Genomic DNA, 19889 nt, shown 5'->3' on the forward strand with positions numbered 1-19889 from the left:
AACGTCTGCAATTCGTAATTCACTAGCCTTATTGCTTACAAACACTCCCAGAGACTGGCTGAGTACAAATGATATTATATTCTAGAATGAATGGAGACAGAGCACTTCTTTTATTCACAGATAATCTAGATATATTTTTGGTCCCGAAAAGCACTTCTTGATAAATGGGTTTTATTCCAGAAGTAAATGCTCTTTGCAGATAGATTTTGCATTATCCCACAATACATCTATTTGAAAACCTATGAAAACAGATGGAGCCTGGCAAGAGGAGTCCCTTGTAGAAGTCTCAAAATGCACAAACAATGTAGTTCTGTGGGAGAGAACTGGGCCTGTTAGAATGGCAGGGCTTTGAGGATCAGGGCATGATTCCCCTGATGAGAAAGGAAGGTAATGCTGGGATCAATGATCTGGATATCTCAGATAGTGTTTTATTCCCTGCTGGCTATGCCCTCACCAGCCCTTTTTCTCTCCTGATAGGTGGGCTGGCTTTCCATATTAATGCCGCTTGAACATAATGAGGCAAAGATTGTGCTACATTTTCAGATGAGCTATGTTGATTTTACAGACACAGACACCGTCTGCACTGGGACAAGTTGAGCCTGGAGGAAATGACTATACTTTCGTGATGAAGCTGATAACAATAGCAATAGTGTTAAGGAATAACAAATTCACAACACATTGGAATCTGTTAACTGACTACTGAAATAGCCAACTTAGTGCCCTCCAAATGCTGTTGTGTTATAAATTAGGGTTGCCATATCTTCAAAAGCAAAAGAGAGAACATATTTTAATTATTTATTTATTATTTTAAATTAAATTAAATGGGGGAGGGTGGGCTCTATGAAACTGCTTAGCTGAGCAGTTAAAGGAGCCCCCAGTCTGACACTGTTTTGCCTGCGAGCAGGGGGAGCACTGGGGCTGGCTCAGCTGGGGATTGGGAGCTCTCCTGTGCCCCAGCAGAGCCACGCAAAGGAGCCCTGACGCTCCTCCCGCTCTGAGGCATGCTGCTTGCCTTGCTTCTGGAAGGCAGTTCCCAAGCACACGTGTACTTTGTCTAAAACCAAAAAACCCTGGACATTTTGGCAATTAAAAAAAAATCCCACCAGATGATGTTTTCACCCTTTAAATACCAGATATGTCCTGAAAAACTGGACGTATGGCAACCCTAGTTACAACTCTCTTCATCGTCGTCCATAGGGCCATTGACCAGGCTAGCTGGGGCTGATTGCAGCTGGAGTTCACCAACATCTGGAGAGCAACAGATAGGCTACTCCCAGTTCTGAAAGAAACCTTTTTCATTCCCTTAAACTGTGACCATTTTAAAACATTTCTTTTTAGAGGTTACAAAATATTTACAGTATAGTATTGGCCTAACACATGTTACTATTACGAGTTAAGAATGATGCTAAGCAATATTATTCTTTCAGTTAATGTAAGGAACGAGAAATACAGGTATCTTGTATGAATCAAACAGAACGAAATTATCTATGGATTACATTGTTTGTTTTGAGTTTTGGCCTTCAGTTTCTGTATAGTGCAAATAACTATTGTTATTCTTCTGTTTGTCTCACAGCTTGTGGTTTTAATAAAGAATATTTTTAACACAAGCACACAGATTCCCAAGCCAAAAAAGGCAACCTCATTACAAAGACAGAAATATGCCTTAGGATTTACAGGCAACCTTCCATTTACGCATGTTCAAGGCATACATGACTGTGCATGCACGCATCATCGCGAACCCAGAAGTGGCATGGAAAAGGGGGGTGGCCCTAAAAGAGCATGGAATGACAAAAATTGTTCAAAAACGGTGTCTCCCAATCCCAGGAGCCTTTGCACTGAGCCTTGAGGCCTGCAGAGAATTTGAGTTTGAGAAAGGATGTTTGGAGAGTGCGATTGTGGTGGACTTTAAAGGGTCTTTCAAGGCTTTCCAGAGGTTTAGAGAGTGTTTGCAGGCTTTTCCAATGGTGTTCCCAATATACATGATTTCACTTCAGCGCATGGTGCCTCAGAACATCACCCCTGCATAGGTGGGAAATTGCCTGTAGAATCAGGAGATCAAGTTCTGTACCCAGCAGATATCCTTGAAAACTCAGCTGGTGCAACACAACTGTTCTATCTATCATCTCACATGCAAGTTCTTCCTGAATTCATTTCTGCCATTTTAATCAGACCTGAATGTGACTGAATGTGACAGACAACCTGTTTATTCATCCTGTTATGTTTGCAAAAGATAAAAAGGTTAGGAGGAGTTTAGACTATGTCCAGTCTTTATTGAGCAGCCATTCTGATTTGCTTGTGGAGCCGTTATACAAATATCACTCATCCTGTCTTCATCCTGATCTGCTTGTCAGGTGTTTACTTGACTTCTCATTATTTCTTCACAAATACACATACAAACTACTTGTCAATCCACCCCCATCACCTCTCTAACCACAAATAGTCTAAATTCTAGCCCACTAAATCCTGCTCAGAGTAGACCCATTGAAACTAATGAATAGGACTAGAATTGAATGGCACGTTCTGTTTCATTCTGAAAAGTGGATTTGTTGTGCCAGGGCGACAGAGCACTTTAATCTACTTTATTTGTGCAAACATAAAGTTACAGCATGTCCTTTAACCTCTCCTGCAAAACTGACAATCTGGAGGCATCCTGAGTGAGCTTTCTAAATTTAACACCAGTGAAACATAAAGCTATCTGGAAAAACAAACAGGCCACATTGACATTAACAATTTTGTATGGAGAGGTGTTTTTTTTTTTTAATGAAATGCTGTATCTCCCTGTGTGCAAAGATACTTTCAGAGTTTGATGAGATGCTATTGAAGGGACATCACATAACTGAGTGAATTGGCAATAAAATGGCTGCTCTTACTCAACATTTACAGACACGAAGCATGCATGTCGGGGACAAATACATATACAGTCATACCTTGGTTTTTGAACAGCTTAGTTCTTGAATGTTTTGACTCCTGAACACCGCAAACCTGGAAGTGAGTGTTCCAGTTTGCGAACAATTTTTGGAAGCTGGATGTCCGATGTGGCTTCCGCAGCTTTTGATCAGAAGCCACACTTTGGTTTCCAAACATATTGGAAGTCAAATGGACTTCCGGAATGGATTATGACTATATATTTAAATTTCATGTATTCTCATGAAGTCTGAAGTGGCATTGATGGACCAGGACAGCTCTCTGAAGATGTTGACCCATTGTGTGGCAACTGTGAATGCAGATTTGTCAAAGGGAGTGTCACCATAACTCACGCTCAGAATAACTTCTATAAGCCGTGCATTCATTGTAGTGGGACTAACCTAGTGGAACTCCCTCCAAACCAAGATTACAAAAGCAACCTCCTCCCTGCACTTGAGATGCATGACTAAAGCTTTCTTGTTCCAGCAGGCATTTCAAGGTAGTGGTTTGTGTATGATGTATATTGTATTGTTTGATTTTCCTGTTTCCTGTAGGTTTTTGGTTTTCTTAATGCACACGGCTTACAAACGTGCATGATTAAGTCCTAAAGAAATGCCTTAATAAAAATCAAATAACATTGTGATATAAATAACTTCAGTACAGGTTCCTATAAACATAGTATAAAATTTGTCCCAGGACTCCCTTCCCTAATGTTACGAGACTGAGGGTCACTTGGAGGGGACGCCATAAGCAGAGCCTCATTGTTGTTGTTGTTTAGTCGTGTCCAACTCTTCGTGACCCCACGGACCAGAGCATTCCAGGCACTCCTGTCTTCCACTGCCTCCCACAGTTTGGTCAAACTCATGCTGGTAGCTTCGAGAACACTGTCCAACCATCTCGTCCTCTGTCGTCCCCTTCTCCTTGTGCCCTCAATCTTTCCCAACATCAGGTCTTTTCCAGGGAGTCTTCTCTTCTCATGAGGTGGCCAAAGTATTGGAGCCTCAGCTTCACGATCTGTCCTTCCAGTGAGCACTCAGGGCTGATTTCCTTCAGAATGGATAGGTTTGATCTTCTTCCAGTCCATGGGACTCTCAAGAGTCTCCTCCAGCACCATAATTCAAAAGCATCGATTCTTTGGCGATCAGCCTTCTTTATGGTCCAACTCTCACTTCCATACATCACTACTGGGAAAACCATAGCTTTAACTATACAGACCTTTGTTGGCAAGGGAATGTCTCTGCTTTTTAGGTTTGTCATTGATGTCTAGGTTTGTCATTGCTTTTCTCCCAAGAAGCAGGCGTCTTTTAATTTCATGACTGCTGTCACCATCTGCAGTGAAGAGCCTCATTAATTTTGCAATCAGGTGGTGGCAGAAATGTGAGAGGCTTCTCTGATCATCAGCAATGGGGATTCATCCCAACTCAGCTGAACATAGAAAAGAGGCTACGATGAGGAACACACCTGAGCAGGCTGGGGAGCCTCAAACTTGTGGGCCAAACATGGACCACGAGGCATCCACATCTGGTCCACTGCTTCCACTTCCTGGCCCTCTGTGTGCAATTATACCTGGAAACAACCTACTGTACCTTTAGTAGTGCCACCTGACTGGTGGAGGACAGGGGGAGAATCATTAATACCCTGTTTTCCTCCTGTGTATTTCGTGGTGGTTTGATCTTCAGCTGCACCCTGGAAGCCAACTCCTAGGGGCTGTGGGGTCTCTGGGCCCCCAGTAAATTATTTGAGGTGGTTGGGAGCCCCCAAAGTTGATGGCCATTGCAATTCAAATGGTGTGTGTGCACTGAATCAAGTGATTGATTATGTGGGGTGGGGCTTACCTGCTCCCCCCCTCAATATTTTACTCAAGTTGGTACCCCAGCTGCAGCTGCAGATGTCTGCAGATGTAGCAGCTGCTATTAAAGCTATGGGAGGATGCGTCCATAGAACAGGTGGGGAGTCTGAAATGATCCTCACACCTGAGCAAAAAGTGTACTGATCCACTGTACAAGCCAGCTCAACCATTCAGAGAAGAAACGAAGCGAATCGACATGGACTTTTAAAAGGGTAAAAGAGTATTGGGAAATGATCCATAATGAACTGAAAAAAATGTTTAAAAGTACTTTCCCCAAAAAATCAGAGTCCTTTCTGTTGGGGATAATTCACACTGAAATTCCCAGGTGTCAAAAAAAGGTTATTTATGTATGCTACTACCGCGGCCTGGGTTTTGTTAGCCCAAAAATGGGAAAAGGAAAGAGGTCCTAACCAAAGAAGAATGGCAACTCAAGCTGACAGAATATGCGCAGCTTGCAGACTTAACAGATAGAATAAGAGAACAAGAAGAACATATGTTTAGAGAAGACTGGAAAACGTTTGTCGAATATATGGGAAATAATTGTGTACATCTGAAAACGCTGGCAGCATTAAGATAAATTCAACAGTGTAAATAAGTTTTGATGGTTGCAATAGTGGAACACTGAATGGTACAGTTTTTGTAAAAGATACAGGGATTTGTGATGTGTAAAATGGATCATGGAAAGAGAGGGAGGGAAGCCACTGATATTTTAATGAGTATTTTAAATTGTAAAACGCAAAATTTAATAAAATTTAGATACAAGAAGGAAGCAAATGAGATGGGGGCCTTTAACAGAAGGGCTGTGCCCTCGAAGAGGAGGAGCTGATCCTGCCCATCCCTGTTAAAATACAAATCCCATGGGTGGTGGAGTCAGAGCATGCCTGGTACTTGTTGCAGAGTGCTGACTTCACCTGAAGAAAAGAGGAGCCGATTCTGAGCCAGGTGAGATGAAACATCTCTAGATTTATGCTGGAGGGAAAGGGAATCCCCCCCCCCTCAAGCTGGTTAGCTAATTTGGATACTAGTGAGAGGGACTAAAATCTGTTGCTTTGCACTAGTGTCATGCAGTGAAGTACTAAACAGACACACACACAGTCAAGTTCTTAGTTCTAATTTCTATGATGCTTATTTTGTTGAGAAGTATGTTCGGTCCACATTTTAAAGTTAACTAGTCCTGGACTTATATGAAGATTGGAACACAGGTGTCAAGTGGATTAGAACCATCCTTGATTTTTGTGGAGCAATTCCAGTTCAGATAGGCATGTCTCAAATGTGCTGAGAAGCATACAAAATGTATATTTGGTTATGGAAGAGGACGGATATAGAAATGTGTACTTTAGGGCAAAGTGCATACAATTTTGATGCGGAATTTTGATGCTTTTTTGTTACAACACTAAACAGGGAAGAATGGATCTCTAAGTGCATGTGAAACTGGAATGCAGTGGAAATAGGGTATTAGTTTGCATGCATATATATATATATATATATATATATATATATATATATATAATGCTTTATGGTTAATATAATTGAATGGTTGGTTGGTTATATGCACATCAATCTGCATATCAATTAGCAGTAGCTCTGAAGGAAAGCATATTTTATTTCTAGATTCTTCATTTCACATATAGTAATAGTAATTGCTTTGAAGAGGCATATCCTATATTATGAATGACGCTTTTAAATGGGCATATGCCACTTCCAACAGTTGTGGGAAGTTGTGTTAAAGCGAGCTTTATTTTTTTAAAAAAAACAACAACAACCCTGTTGCTTAGTTAATTGAGGACACCTTTTAAATTCAACCCAGGCTGCTTTAATCTGTCAATCTGATTATTTGATCTGGTAGACCTAGGCACATGAGCACCATACATTAAAATCACTATTATACCACTTTAAACAGTCATGACCTCACCCAAAGAATCCCAGGAATTGTAAAGGGTGCTGAGAGCTTTCTGGCAACTCCCTTTCCCTGACAGAGCTACGATTCCCAGAATTCCATGGGAAGAGCGATTGACAGTTTAGTACTCTGGGGTTATAGCTCTGTGAAGGGTTATATTTTATTGTATCAAAATTGGAATTCCATATTTTTTGGAAAGATAAACATCAGCCACAACCACAAGCAGAGCACATTGCAATTGCTAAACAGGCAGAGAAATCATTAGGTTCCACCAAGTGCCACCAAGATTCTACACCAGGCATCCCCAACTTTCAGCCCTCCAGATGTCTTAGACTACAATTCCCATCATCCCTGACCACTGGTCCTGTTAGCTAGGGATCATGGGAGTTGTAGGCCAAAACATCTGGAGGACCGCAGGTTGGGGATGCCTGTTCTACACCCTCCAACAGTTCTCCAATGAAAATAGGGGCGTCCCATTCCATAATGATAATTTAACTATTAATAGTAATACACATCTTATTGGGTTGCCTCAGCACTCTGGGCAGCCTCCAACATATATAAAAACATAATAAAACATTTTTAAAAACCTCCCTATACAGGATTGCCTTCAGACAACTTGGGGGTTGGATAACTCCATACCCTCCAACATTTCTCCATTGAAAACAGGGGCTTTCTATGGAAAAGCTGGATATTCTAGGATCAAATAAAAAGCCAGGATGGCTTCTCTAAATCAGGGACATCCCTGGAAAACAGGGACACTTGGAGGATCTGAGATTCTCAGTGATTTTCAGGTGGTTCAGGGAAAGTAAAACTTGGGGGCCACTACAGTAAACACTACCCCTCTTGCATAAGATATTCCTTGTGAGAGCAGAACGGGGAAGGAGGGAACAGTTTTTTACTTGCAAAGCACCCTGAGGACCTGCAGTATAGAAATGTTAAATGCCTGTCACAGTCTGCTGAGTTTGAGGAAACTTTCTGTTCACAACAGCGCAATCTGCTGTAGACCTTTTTAAAGAAAAATCTAAACATAGTCTGCAACTGCATACCCTCCAAGTGCCCTGATTTTCCAGGGATAGTCTTGGAATTACAAAAGCCACCCTTGCTTCTGATTTCATCCTGGAATGTCCCTATTTCCCCTGCCAGTACAGTTTCCACCCCCATCGTTCAGCCCGGGCACTGAGGTCCAACTCCGAGAGCCTTCTGGCTGTTCCCTCCCTGTGAGAAGTGAGGTTACAGGGAACCAGGCAGAGGCCCTTCTCGGTAGTGGCGCGCTCCCTGTGCAACGCCCTCCCATCAGATGTCAAGGAAATAAACAACCATCTGACTTTTAGAAGACATCTGAAGGCAGCCCTGTTTAGGGAAGTTTTAAATGACTGATGTTTTAATCTGTGTTTTTAATCTGTTGGGAGCTGCCCAGAGTAGCTGGGGAAACCCAGCCGGATGGGCGGGGTATAAATAATAATAATAATATATTATTATTATTATTACTACTACTGCTGCTGCTGCTGCTGCAAGGTGAGCCAGTGCTTGTCCCGAGCAGTGGCTGTGGCTATAGCAGCTGCAAGGAAATTACCCTGTTGCCCTTCCATGGCCATGACTGCTGGCCTCTTCCCCTTGGGCAGTTCCTAGCGGCTGGAGAAGGATGAGAGGCTGCCACCACTGAGGCCCTGCCCCATGTGACCCACCAGCTCTGAGGGGCAGGCAGAGGACAGGGCCACGATGGGCAGGGAGAAAGAGGTATAGTGGTTAATAGCGGTGGACTCATAATCTGGTGAACCGGGTTCGATTCCCGGCTCCTCCACATGCAGCTGCTGGGTGACCTTGGGTTAGTCACACTTCTTTGACGTCTCTCAGCCCCACTCACCTCACAGAGTGTTTGTTGTGGGGGAGGAAGGGAAAGGAGAATGTTAGCTGCTTTGAGACTCCTTAAAGTGAGTTAAAGATGGGATATCAAGTCCAAACTCTCCTCCTCCTCCTCCTCCTTTTTGTAAATCTACCAAAGAATAAAACAGGATAAAAAATGGGATTAAGGGATTTTTCTCAGGGCAGTGGAGGGCATGTGCTCTATGTCCTGTTGGTTGTGATGGAGGTGGCATTTGCCTAGGGTTGCCATACGTCAGGAATTTCCCGGACACTAATAATAATAATAATAATAATAATAATAATAATAATAATAATAATAAACATAGCTGGAATACTACAGTAGTCGGAAGCAGCGTCTTGGCAGGTAATGTCCGGTAAAATCCTGTCGTATGGCAACCAATGTCGGACGTCAGGATTTTGGCGATTTCCCATGTGAATAGCTCAAAAAAATATTTATTTTTGAGATTTTGCCTAAAAAGTTCAGCAACTTTGCAAAAAAAAAAAAAAAAAAAAAAAGCAGCTCTGGATTTTCACTTTTTGAAATATATCAGCCATACACTTGCCCCCTCTTCTGATAGAAAATGCTCGGGAGATGGACAACAAATGGAGGGTCAAGGAGGGTCAGTTGAGGTTAGTGACAAATGTTCTTCTTTTACATATAGAATAAGAGAACAAGAAGAGCATATGTTTAGAGAAGATTGGAAAATGTTTATTGAATATATGGGAAATAACTGTGTACAGCTGAAAACGCTGGCAGCATTAAGATAAATTCAGCAGTGTAAATAAGTTATGATGGATGTAATAATGGAATACTGAATGGTATAGTCTCTGTAAAATATTCAGGGATTGATGATATGTAAAATGAACCATGGGAAGAGAAGAAGGGAAGTCATTGATATCTTAAGGATGTAAACATCAGTACTTTAAATTGTAAAATTTAATAAAAATTAGACAGAGAGATGTCCCTATTTTCATCTGAGGAAGGTTGGAGGGAATGCAACTGATAAAGAATAACATGAATATCTCCTTTCCCCAGGTTCATCATCCCTATTTCTCGCCTCTGTTACATAGCTGAGCATTCTCGCAATGAATGTCCTACAGTTTAGCACTGTGGCTTGCGCTTTCATCAGCCTCCTGTTCCTCCTCATTGCCCTGGGCTCAGATTACTGGTTGCAAAACAGTGTTTCCAACAATGGCCTGTGGGTAGGTTGTAATTCCAAAGATGGTTGTCGTTCATTTGGGATGGATGTGCCAGGTAAGAACTTCTCTGTCTTCAGCTCTGAGTACTGTTGTTGAGTGTGAGTGTGAGAACTGAGTGTGCCTCTGGGAGAGAAGTCAAACCACTGCGTTAGCAGCATTGAAGTGACCTCCCCAGGGTGCAAGCCTGAGCAGTGTTTATGGAGGTCCTGGGGTACTCAGGTGAGAAGACTGTGCTCTTGGCCTTGCTGGTGTGGTCCAAAGGAAAGCAGAGTACCAGCTTAGCTGCAGAAGTTGCCGGAAGGAGACGTATAAGGTGTCATCCAACCGTTTTAGGGACTCCACTGTGGATTTGTGTAGGGTTTACTCCCTAGCCTTTTCTTCTCCTGTAGATATCCCACAAAGCAGCAGAGGTTCCCTTCCTTCTCCTAGATGTCCTACAGATCAGGAGTGCCAACTTGGCCCTGCAACTGAGGGTGCCTGGGGCTGAGGGTGCCATGCAGCGTGCATGGCCCTGGCACTGAAATTTGTGGGTGCCCGGCCCCTTCATGGGGAATTTTGTGGGTGCTTGAGCACCCAGGGAGTTGCCACCTATGCTACAGATGTCTTCCCAGGTTGATGAGCCCCATCTGCCCCTCACTTCCATCTTCAGCATGTGCAGAAACCACCCTCTTGATCATTGGACCCACTATTGATCTCATCTGCACAATCCACCAGAGCCTCTCTTTGCACACAGGGGAAGTCCCTAGCTCACCGAGGGTCTGAGACCCATTGGCTGCCTTCATGCCAGCCAGTCAAGGTCATTCCTGGGAAGTGGCCATTGCCACATGCTGACTAGGAGCCACAGGTGAGAGCTGATTGCAGGGTGGGTATACAGCCAAAATGGCGACGGGGGTAGCAGCCTAGCCAGAACCTCCTTCCCTCAATTAAGCTTTTAATTAGGTTTTAGCCATTTTCAGACCCTATGTTTATATTTTGAGTTGTCATTTTGTTTTCTTTGCTTTTAGCCTACTGGTTTATTGTTTTATTGTTTTATTACCTATTGTTTTATGGCTCAACTCGATTTAGCGTAACAAGGAACACTAAAGAAGATAGATTGCAGCCTTTGCGACTAACGCACAGTTTTCATCCATTGAACATAAGACCTGGCCTTGACCTGATAGAATGCTTCTAATTATCTGGAATGCCTGCTAGAAGGAAAAAATGAGGCATTAAGAGCCAAAACAGCATAATTGGGACTCACAATTCCGCCAACGCAGAGAAGAGGCGGAAAGCAAACATTCCTAGCTCAGAAACAGAGCAAACTGTGCTGAGGGAACCCTCCCCCATTCTAAGAAGGAGATGATCCGAACCCCCCCCCCCCTTTCAAGGAGGGAAGGAGATGATCTGACCCAGAAAACAGGAGTAGGAGGGATTCCCCCTATCCCAAATGCTGACCCACCTATGTCTTTAGAACAAGACAATAGAGAAACTTGTTTCCAGAAGATTCCAGATTTATACCCTTACCAAGAGATTTGCATGATGTCGGCAGAAACTGTGGTCTTAGTTCTTCAAAGACTGAATGAAATTTTCACCAAAATAGCTAATATAGAGGAATACTTGGATAATTGTCCTCCCTCTATAAATGCCCAAAGGGCTAAAAAGGAGGATTAGATACAACTATGCCAGTGACCTGTCAATACGAGTCACAGATAAAATAAGGCCTTGCCAAGTCCTCCAAGCAAACCAGATAATGATTGAGATTCATCGAAATGAGTACAGGTGGATGAATCGTAGGTTAATTATGGCGTCCTTATCTCAGCTTTTGAACTGCCATTACCAAGAAGTCGATCTGAAAAAATTACATTTCCTGCCCAGCATAAGAAACATCACACGCCTGTTTATGACTTTTAGAACTCCAGCTCTTCCATCTCGACTTATGGAGATGAAAAACATCTTATGGCGGTCTCACCTTCTTCACCCGATAAGGGTTTTCAAGGATGAGACAGTGAGGCAGCTGGTCCCTGGCAGAGAACCAAAGCAAATGCCGATAAGGGAAGCTAAATTAAACAATAGAAACACTACCTGCATGGAGGAAGATAAACCCGTGAGTTCAGAATTAGAAGAACTGAAGAGGAGATTATTGAGTATAAAGACAGAGATTTCAGTTCAAAACATAAGGACATTAGAGCCCGGAACACAATATCGAAATATACCCAATAGCTCTTCATCTTGAAGAAAGACACCTGTGCAATTTCCTGATCTTTTCCCAAGTGATGGAGAAGATTAACCCCAGCAACCCTGACACTCTCATGGCAACAACTTCTAAAGAACTTCATGCCATGGATAGATTGCTGAAACCAAGCACCCAGGCTATACCAGGGCCTTTGCCTAATACTCCTAAAACTTACGAGAACGACTGACTTTCCCTACTGCATCTTTGGTGAGATAGGACGGACAGAGTCTCTGAACATGAAGCTGGCTCTCTGCTGGCTAGTGACCCCCATTTTACAGCACATGCCTCTTTAATACTCCCAAAGGCACAGAAAGAGTTAATACCCCCCCCTGGCTACCTTATGAGGGAGAGAGGGATTGACAGCGGACCAGTGTTGGGCTCCCCTCGCTACCTGGGGTGTGGCTGGATAGGTTTTACCTACAGGAGATGTTTGTCCTGCTGATTTTTCATCTCAATATTATACCTTTTCAATTCGGGAGACTTGGCCCAGGGATGTTATGTTAGTGAGGGTATACCATTCCTTTATAGGAGAGGCTAGTGTGGGGTCTGGGATTGCCACCGTCGAAGGACAAGGGAGGAGTGGTGGGGGGGGTAGATATTATCGGTGAAGGGTTTTGAGATGCGGTGATGCTTGAACCCCTTCCAATCTACGCCCCATCCCAAGGGACATGGGTAGGGTGAGCAGGGATTACCCACCTCCATCATTGGTGCTGTGCAATGCCAGGTCCTTAGGCAATAAACCACCACCTTGCGAGACTTCTTTATCTTGAAGAGGGTTGATCTGGTTTGTGTGACGGAGACCTGGGTGCGCGAAGGCGAAGTAGTCACCTTGCATGAGATGACACCTCCAGGTTTCTCCATCCTCCACCAATCGCGGACTGTTTGTAGCATTGTTTAATCTGGGAGGGTTGCTCTTTCAGGGATCTGCCATCACCATCAATCTCCGGCATTGAATGTGTTGGCCTAGTGTGGGGCACCAAGGAGAGCTTGGCTGTCTTATTATTATTATTATTTATTATTAAAAGTGGACAGACTATCCCAAAAAGAGCACAGTGTGTCTGCCACCGGAGGTTCTAGTCCTCCCACAACACCCCATGCATCCTGCTAGGAGTACTCAATGTATGGTATTCAAAACATTTCTAAGGTACACAGCACTGTGTGAGGCAGTTCATGGTTCTTCAACTGCCTGAGAGCCCAGTGTGACTAGAGTTAAGACCTTTACTCTGTGTGTTTGTGGGTGTGGGTGTGTATGCTGGTACGCATATCTTGGTAAAGTTTATGTCGGTACCGCCATAAAATGGATGCCATGGGCAACAAAAAAAAGAACAGTTGACAGTATTCTGTACTGTCTTTACTATTTTTAATACATGAATGAGTCCTATTGTTCAATCCCATAGATATATTTAATCCTCTTCTTTCTTTCTTTCTTTCTTTCTTTCTTTCTTTCTTTCTTTCTTTCTTTCTTTCTTTCTCTTCCTTCCTTCCTGAAAGATTACTACCATGCTACCCGAGCCTTCATGTTCTTCGGGATGATTGCTGGAGCCGTCTCTTGCCTTACGCTTATTGGCAAATTTTTTGACTTTCAATTTGGCTCCCTCTCCAAGACCAAGACCGCAGCTGTAGCCAGCCTTGTTGCAGGTAACCTGGGCATCATAACCATCTGATTCCACAGTCAGTTCAAGCACCTCAAACCCCAGAACTCAGATGTATATACCTGACAAACTATTATTAGCGGAACTTAAGTTATACTCAGAGTTGTTGCTGTTGTTGTTTAGTCGTTTAGTCGTGTCTGACTCTTAATGACCCCATGGACCAGAGCACGCCAGGCACTTCTGTCTTCCACTGCCTCCCACAGTTTGGTCAAACTCATGCTGGTAGCTTCGAGAACACTGTCCAGCTATCTTGTCCTCTGTTGTCCCCTTCTCCTTGTGCCCTCCATCTTTCCCAACATCTGGGTCTTTTCCAGGGAGACTTCTCTTCTCATGAGGTGGCTAAAGTATTGGAGCCTCAGCTTCAGGATCTGTCCTTCCAGTGAGCACTCAGGGCTGATTTCCTTAAGAATGGAGAGGTTTGATCTTCTTGCAGTCCATGGGATTCTCAAGGGTCTCCTCCATGGACAAAGACAACAGGCATATGCTCAGAGTAGACCCACTCCAATTGATGGATCTGGTTAAAAGGTGCAATGCAACCCCAGCCCTTTCCATCCCTGGTTTCGGAGTTACAAAGGAGAAGTGGGAGTGCAAAGGGCTTTCAAAGCCTCCCCAGAGCAACTGCTTTCCACTTGCTATGTTGGAGTTGGAAATCAGCCATGTGGGTTGGCTTCAAAAGGCACACTGCAAGGAGAAGTGGCTTCCATTGAATGAAAACCACATCCCCCTTCTTGAGTATAGCATGCTTCTAAGAATTTCCCCTTTTAATCTCATGCTGCCACAACCAAGGGGGATGAAGAATTTGCCTGGGAAGAGGAACAGCACAGGAAGGTGGCCACTAGCTGTGCTGACCAGCCTGGTTCTCTGGGTCCTGGGAGAATAAACCACTGGGCTGGCAGGCAGAGGAGGGCAGCAGAGCAGGGCAGTGGCTGCCACCTGTTCCGGCTGTCCCTCTACATCTCACCTGGGCCACCCACCCACCACTTCTCATCACACTGTACATTACATCGCCACCTGTCTGTGTTCAAGTGAACTGCAGAGTGATGGCACACTTATCTTTTTATTGCATGTTACACATATAAAGACAGTTAAACAACGGCATATGAAAACAATTTGAAAAATAACAACCGTAAATATAAAAAGCTCTTTAAAACAACAGCATCTGCATATCGATCCATTCAGATCCAGTACAGATACCAGATGAGATAAAGATTTTAGTAGGCTTGTTGAAAGAGGAACATCTTTACCAGGCACTAAAAAGACAAGAGAGAAGGTGCTTGAGGATATGTAGTGGGAGGGATTTCCAAAGGTCACCACACCAAAGGCCCAATTTTGACATAGTGTGGAACGAACCTCCTTATAGGTTGGGGCCGGCTGGATGCTGACTCCTGCAGAACACAGTGGTCAGCTTGCGATGTAGGGGGTGAGTTAATCCTTTAAACATGCTGGTTCCTAACTGCATAGGACTTTGTACACCAATAATCGCACCCTGAGCCTACCCTGGCAGCTAATTGGCAGCCAGCGCACATCTTTTGCGGCAGCATAATTTGATGGTGATGTTTGGCTTTGGTGAGCAACTGAGCCTCTCCATTTTGTACAAGCTGAATTTTCCTGGTCATCTTCCAGGATTTGATTTATACATAATCTAATATCCTAATGCATTTCCCCCCCTTAATAGCTCTTTGCGTCATGATTGCCATGGCCACCTTCACAGGGCAGACAGAAGGAAAAGGCTCTTACGGATGGTCTTTTGGCTTGGGCTGGGCCTCCTTTCCTCTCTTCCTTATGACTGGTGAGTATTTGTCGAATGGGAAATGCTGAAAATGTACGTCTTCATTTCAAGGTTTACCTTCACACAGAGTTCCCAGCTGCATTCTTTCATTACAGAACAATCTGGGGCTGATCTACACATTTAGCATCACCATGTAGTCGTGCCCCTGGCAGCGTGCCACATTGGCTGTGGGTAGAGGTTCACATATTGGACAGTTTCCGGGTGTGACATGCCATACACTTGATTCCATTCTCAGCAAAAGAGGAAGAGGGCGGAATGTGGACCAATCCCCTGGGTGTGCTGCTTTTCTGAAAGCATGGATTACTTCTGTATGTTTTGCATTGAAAACCATTCAGAAATGTCATTCTCCCTTCTTACCTACCCTCTGAAAGAATCAGGTTTCCCCAGATTCAGTTCGAAGGGCAGGAAAAACCATCTGAATCAAGTTTGACCTGAGTATGTAAACAGGACTTCCAGACTACAGAAGTGCATTTGTACTTCTGGAATTCACCGGCCTTATTCCTTACAAACTCCTCCAGAGACTTTAGCTGTATATTCATTATTCTAGAATGAATAGATACCGAGTACTTTCCCCACCCTCTATGAAGTCCACAGGCAATCTAGATCTACTTTTTTGACCTGGTAAACCGCTCCTTGATAAACTGTTTTCATTCCAAAAATAGCAGCTCATTGCAAATTGATTTTGCCTTACCCCACAGTGCATCCCTTATAAAAACAGGTGTAGGTGGGGTGGGGAGGAGCATCTACTTCTGCCCAATGACTTATAAATGGACCAATGAGAATATCTGCATAAGGCAGCTTCTTATGATCAAAGTCAACACTGTCTGAGTATTTCCAGGATCATGTGTGTTCAGGGTGGACGTCTTTACTAATGGCTTTGCCATCCTTTCCTTCCGTAGTGTGGGAGAGCAGAAACGGAATTGGGATCCTCAAGTGGACTTCTGGCTGATATGTCACATGAAATCGTAGAATCTTAGAGTTGGAAAAGACCCCAAGGGTCATCTAGTGCAGCCCCCTGCTATGCAGGAAACTCAGCTAGAGCATCCATGACAGATGGCCACCCAACCTCTGTTTAAAAACCTCCAAGGAAAGAGAGTCTACCACCTCTTGTGGGAGTCTGTTCCACTGCTGAACAGCTCTTACTGTTAAAAGTTTTTCTAATGTTTAGTTGGAATCTCCTTACTCGAAGCGACTGGTGTGAGTCAAACCCTCTAGTGCAGGAGAAATCAAGCATGTTCCCCCCTCCATGTGACAGCCCTTAAGATATTTGAGGATGGCATCATATCTCCTCTTAGTTTCCCCTTTAACAGGCTAAATATACTCAGCTCCTCATAAGGCTTAGTTTCCAGACCCTTGATCATCTTGGTTGCCCTCCTCTGCACACGTTCCAGCTTGTCAACATCCAACTTAAATTGTGGTGCCCAAAATTGGACACAGTGTTCCAAGTGTGCTCTGACCAAGGGAGAATAGAGTGGTACTATTACTTCCCTTGATCAGGACACTATACTTCTGTTGATGCAGCCCTAGAATAGCGTAAGCTTTTTTTGCTGCTGCATCACACTGTTGACTCCTTTAAGCTTGTCATCTACTAAGACCCCTAGATCCCTTTCACATGTACTGCTAGTAAGCCGGGTGTCCCCCATCCTATATTTGTGCGTCTGGTTCTTCCTGCCTAGGCGCAGAACCTTACACTTGTCTTTATTGAAATTCATTTTGTTAGCTTGTGCCCAGTTCTCCAATCTGTTAAAGTCATTTTGAATTCTGATTGTGTCCTCTGCAGCATTAGCTACCCCTCCCAGTTTGGTGTCAATGGCTTGGGGAGGGACGTCTTGGCTTCAGCCAAGATCAAATTCATTTAGAAATGTATACATTGAACTAATACATGTCATGAATGCATTTTTAATATGTTTTTTGCATAATTTAAATAAACAATTTACATACTAATGTGAGAATGGGGTGTAACAGGCTAGAACTAGGCTGATCCACCTATCCCTAGACACCTCCATTTCTACCTAGGACTTGTCCCTTGCAGAAGTCTCAAAATGTGCAAAGAATGTAGTTCTGTTGAAGAAAATACTGTATTGGCCCGGATATAAGCCGCACCAGCAAATAAGCTGCACCTTTAAAATTCAAAGGGGGCGGGGAAGAGAAAAAAAGGACAATACCCAAATATAAGCTGCTCCCTTAAAATTCAGCAGGCACTCACACCCATAAATGGCAAATGTAGAAGAAAATCCTATGGGTACTAGAGAGGACCCGCAAGTGGGTTAAACACTGTAGCAGCGTAAATGCAAATTTTAAAAAATCAATCCTGCACTGTAAGATATGGGGAAAGCAGTAAATGACCTTAGAATTAATTGCACAACAGTCTCAAATTGGCAATACAACATTTTTTTGGTTCCGTTTTACTGTATGTCTGTTTCAGCAATGATTTCGTGAAAGCCAATTTTTGTAAGGTCCCGAATTGAAGCCTCACTTTAACTGTCCTTCCATTAGAATGGCAGGGGTTTGAGGATCAGCGCATGTTCCCATCTTTGAGCAAGAGAAGTAATCTTGGGGTCAATGATCAGGATATCTTGGGTGATGTTTTATTCTCCTCTGCCAATTGCCCGATTCAGCTCCTTCTCTCTCCTGACAGGTGCACTGGCTTTCCTCTTGGATGGGTCAGCATGAACATGAGGGAAAGACTCTGCTACCATTTCAGATGACACCTGGAGCTATGTTGATCACGTGGGATGCAAACACAGCCTGCACCAAGACAAGCTGGACCTGGAGGAAATAACTATACTTTCATGACGAAACTGATGCCTTATATAATAACAATAGGGTTAAGAAACAGCAACGTAGTCCCTTCACCACAAATTGCAATCTATTAACTCAGTACTGTGGAACAGAACTACCAACAAAAGACACAACTCCCAGCATCCCATACCACTGGTCTTTCTGACTTAGGAAAGCAAAAGACAGGCTAACTTTGGATTAGAAGGAAATCATTCCTTGCCCAAATGGTGACATTATTATTATTTTTTTTAAAGAGATTAAAGATATTGTTTGCTTAGCATATTGCAACTATTATTAATGATGAATAGTGATGAACAGTAGTCAGTGGCTGGGTTAAAGATAAGGAATGAATAGACCAGACATCTTCTATGCATCCAGCAGAAAGGAATAGCCTATGGCTATGCAGTAAATTATATGCTTTGCGGTATTGCCTTCACATTTTGTATGAGCACATGACCTTTGTGATTCACCTGTTTTTCTCCTATATCTTGTGGTTTTAATGATGAATAATATATTTAAAAATGGACCCAAAGATTCCCATGCCTAAAAGGCAGCCTGCATATGACAACAGAAACATGGCGTTCGATTCAGAATCAGGTCAGGTTCTGCAGCCAGAAGACAGCCCTGCAAAGTCATTAGAAGCAATCAAACCTCTCTTCTCCATCTCTTAATAGGCCTTCCTCTGTCCCTCAAACATGCAAGTTCTTTGAGAAAAATGGTTCTTCTTGCCAAGCTCCTTCGGGGCATTTTAATTAGACCTGAATGTGACTTTTTCTTTAACAGAATGTTCCCCTAGACAACCTACTTGTTGAGCATTCATCCAGGTGTGCTTGCAGAAAATGGGTTAGGCAAAGGTTAGACTGTGTCTGGTCTTTCTTGAGCATCCATTCTGATTTGCTTATGGGGCAGTCATGCAACAATCAGCAGTCATCCTGCCTTCATCACTGTTGAATGTTTATATGTCTTCCCGTTAATCACTTCTCCACACACACAAACACACCACTTGTCCATGCATCCCCCCTCATCAACCTAAGGGTTGTAGCCAACTAATTTCTAATCAGAGTAGACCCATGACCTAGGTTAGTAACAGCCATTAATTTCAGTGGATCTACACTAAAGGAGTAGCATCGACTAGAACTCTCTGTTTCTGTCAAGTGGTTACATATCTTTAATATTACAATATTTATTCAAATAGTCTTTAAATTTCTTCCAGTCTTCTTGATGTTCCTCTTTATGGTTGCAGATTCTCCCGGTGAAAGAAACAATTAGGCCTAGGATTAAAATGGAATTAAATTTATAAATAAGAAAATGTACGATAAGGAAAGCTATGTAACATGAATAGGACTGTGATATGGTCTTTTGAAACACTGCTATTGGAAACTGCTACATATAATTACTAAGAAATTCGAATGGAAGAGATTTGAGGAAGTCAAATACTATGTTTATGAAGATGGATGGTACTTAATTTTAATTAATTAAGTGGTAATATGTTGTATGTATCTTTTTTCTCTTTTTCTTTTCTTTTTTGTTTGTTTTTATTATTGTTAATCTTTCATTTCTTTACTATGTTTATCTACTGAAAATAATAAATATTATTCGGAAAAAAATGAACTCTCTGTTTCTGTTTTTAAAGTGAATTTGTAGTGTCAGGGCTACCAAGCCCTTTCTTCCACTTCATTTGCGCAAACTTAAATTTACATCCTGTACTTTACTCCTTCCCACGAAACAGTGACAATCTGGAG

General features: G+C 43.0%; 2 protein-coding genes across 3 annotated transcripts in view; both read left to right on the forward strand.

Moving 5' to 3' along the window:
* The window catches only part of LOC309346107 (lens fiber membrane intrinsic protein-like), a 46930-nt gene that overhangs the window by 12317 nt on the left and 14724 nt on the right, over nt 1-19889 (forward strand). The window lies entirely within an intron of this gene.
* Nucleotides 5630-18391, forward strand: LOC309346129 (protein NKG7-like). 2 transcript variants are annotated; one of them, XM_081869839.1, is made up of 5 exons: nt 5630-5695; nt 9550-9768; nt 13417-13563; nt 15253-15366; nt 18005-18391. In XM_081869839.1, the coding sequence occupies exons 2-5, from the start codon at nt 9600-9602 to the stop codon at nt 18037-18039; spliced, it is 465 nt and encodes a 154-aa protein (XP_081725965.1). In that variant the 5' UTR covers nt 5630-5695; nt 9550-9599; the 3' UTR covers nt 18040-18391. The 2 variants fall into 2 exon arrangements, with proteins under 2 accessions (XP_081725965.1, XP_081725964.1); XM_081869838.1 differs by lacking the exon at nt 18005-18391 and adding an exon at nt 16266-17818.

The sequence above is a fragment of the Podarcis erhardii genome (genome assembly GCF_964252035.2).
Source record: "Podarcis erhardii genome assembly, chromosome: 7".
Lineage (NCBI taxonomy): Eukaryota > Metazoa > Chordata > Lepidosauria > Squamata > Lacertidae > Podarcis > Podarcis erhardii.

What these genes read in the sequence shown, in the direction of transcription:
- LOC309346129 (XM_081869838.1), top strand. Translation starts at nt 9,600, where the DNA reads ATGAATGTCCTACAGTTTAGCACTGTGGCTTGCGCTTTCATCAGCCTC. An exon ending in ATTTGGGATGGATGTGCCAG is followed by an intron (nt 9,769 to 13,416) that starts GTAAGAACTTCT and finishes CCTTCCTGAAAG; the next exon opens with ATTACTACCATGCTACCCGA. An exon ending in TGTAGCCAGCCTTGTTGCAG is followed by an intron (nt 13,564 to 15,252) that starts GTAACCTGGGCA and finishes CCCCCTTAATAG; the next exon opens with CTCTTTGCGTCATGATTGCC.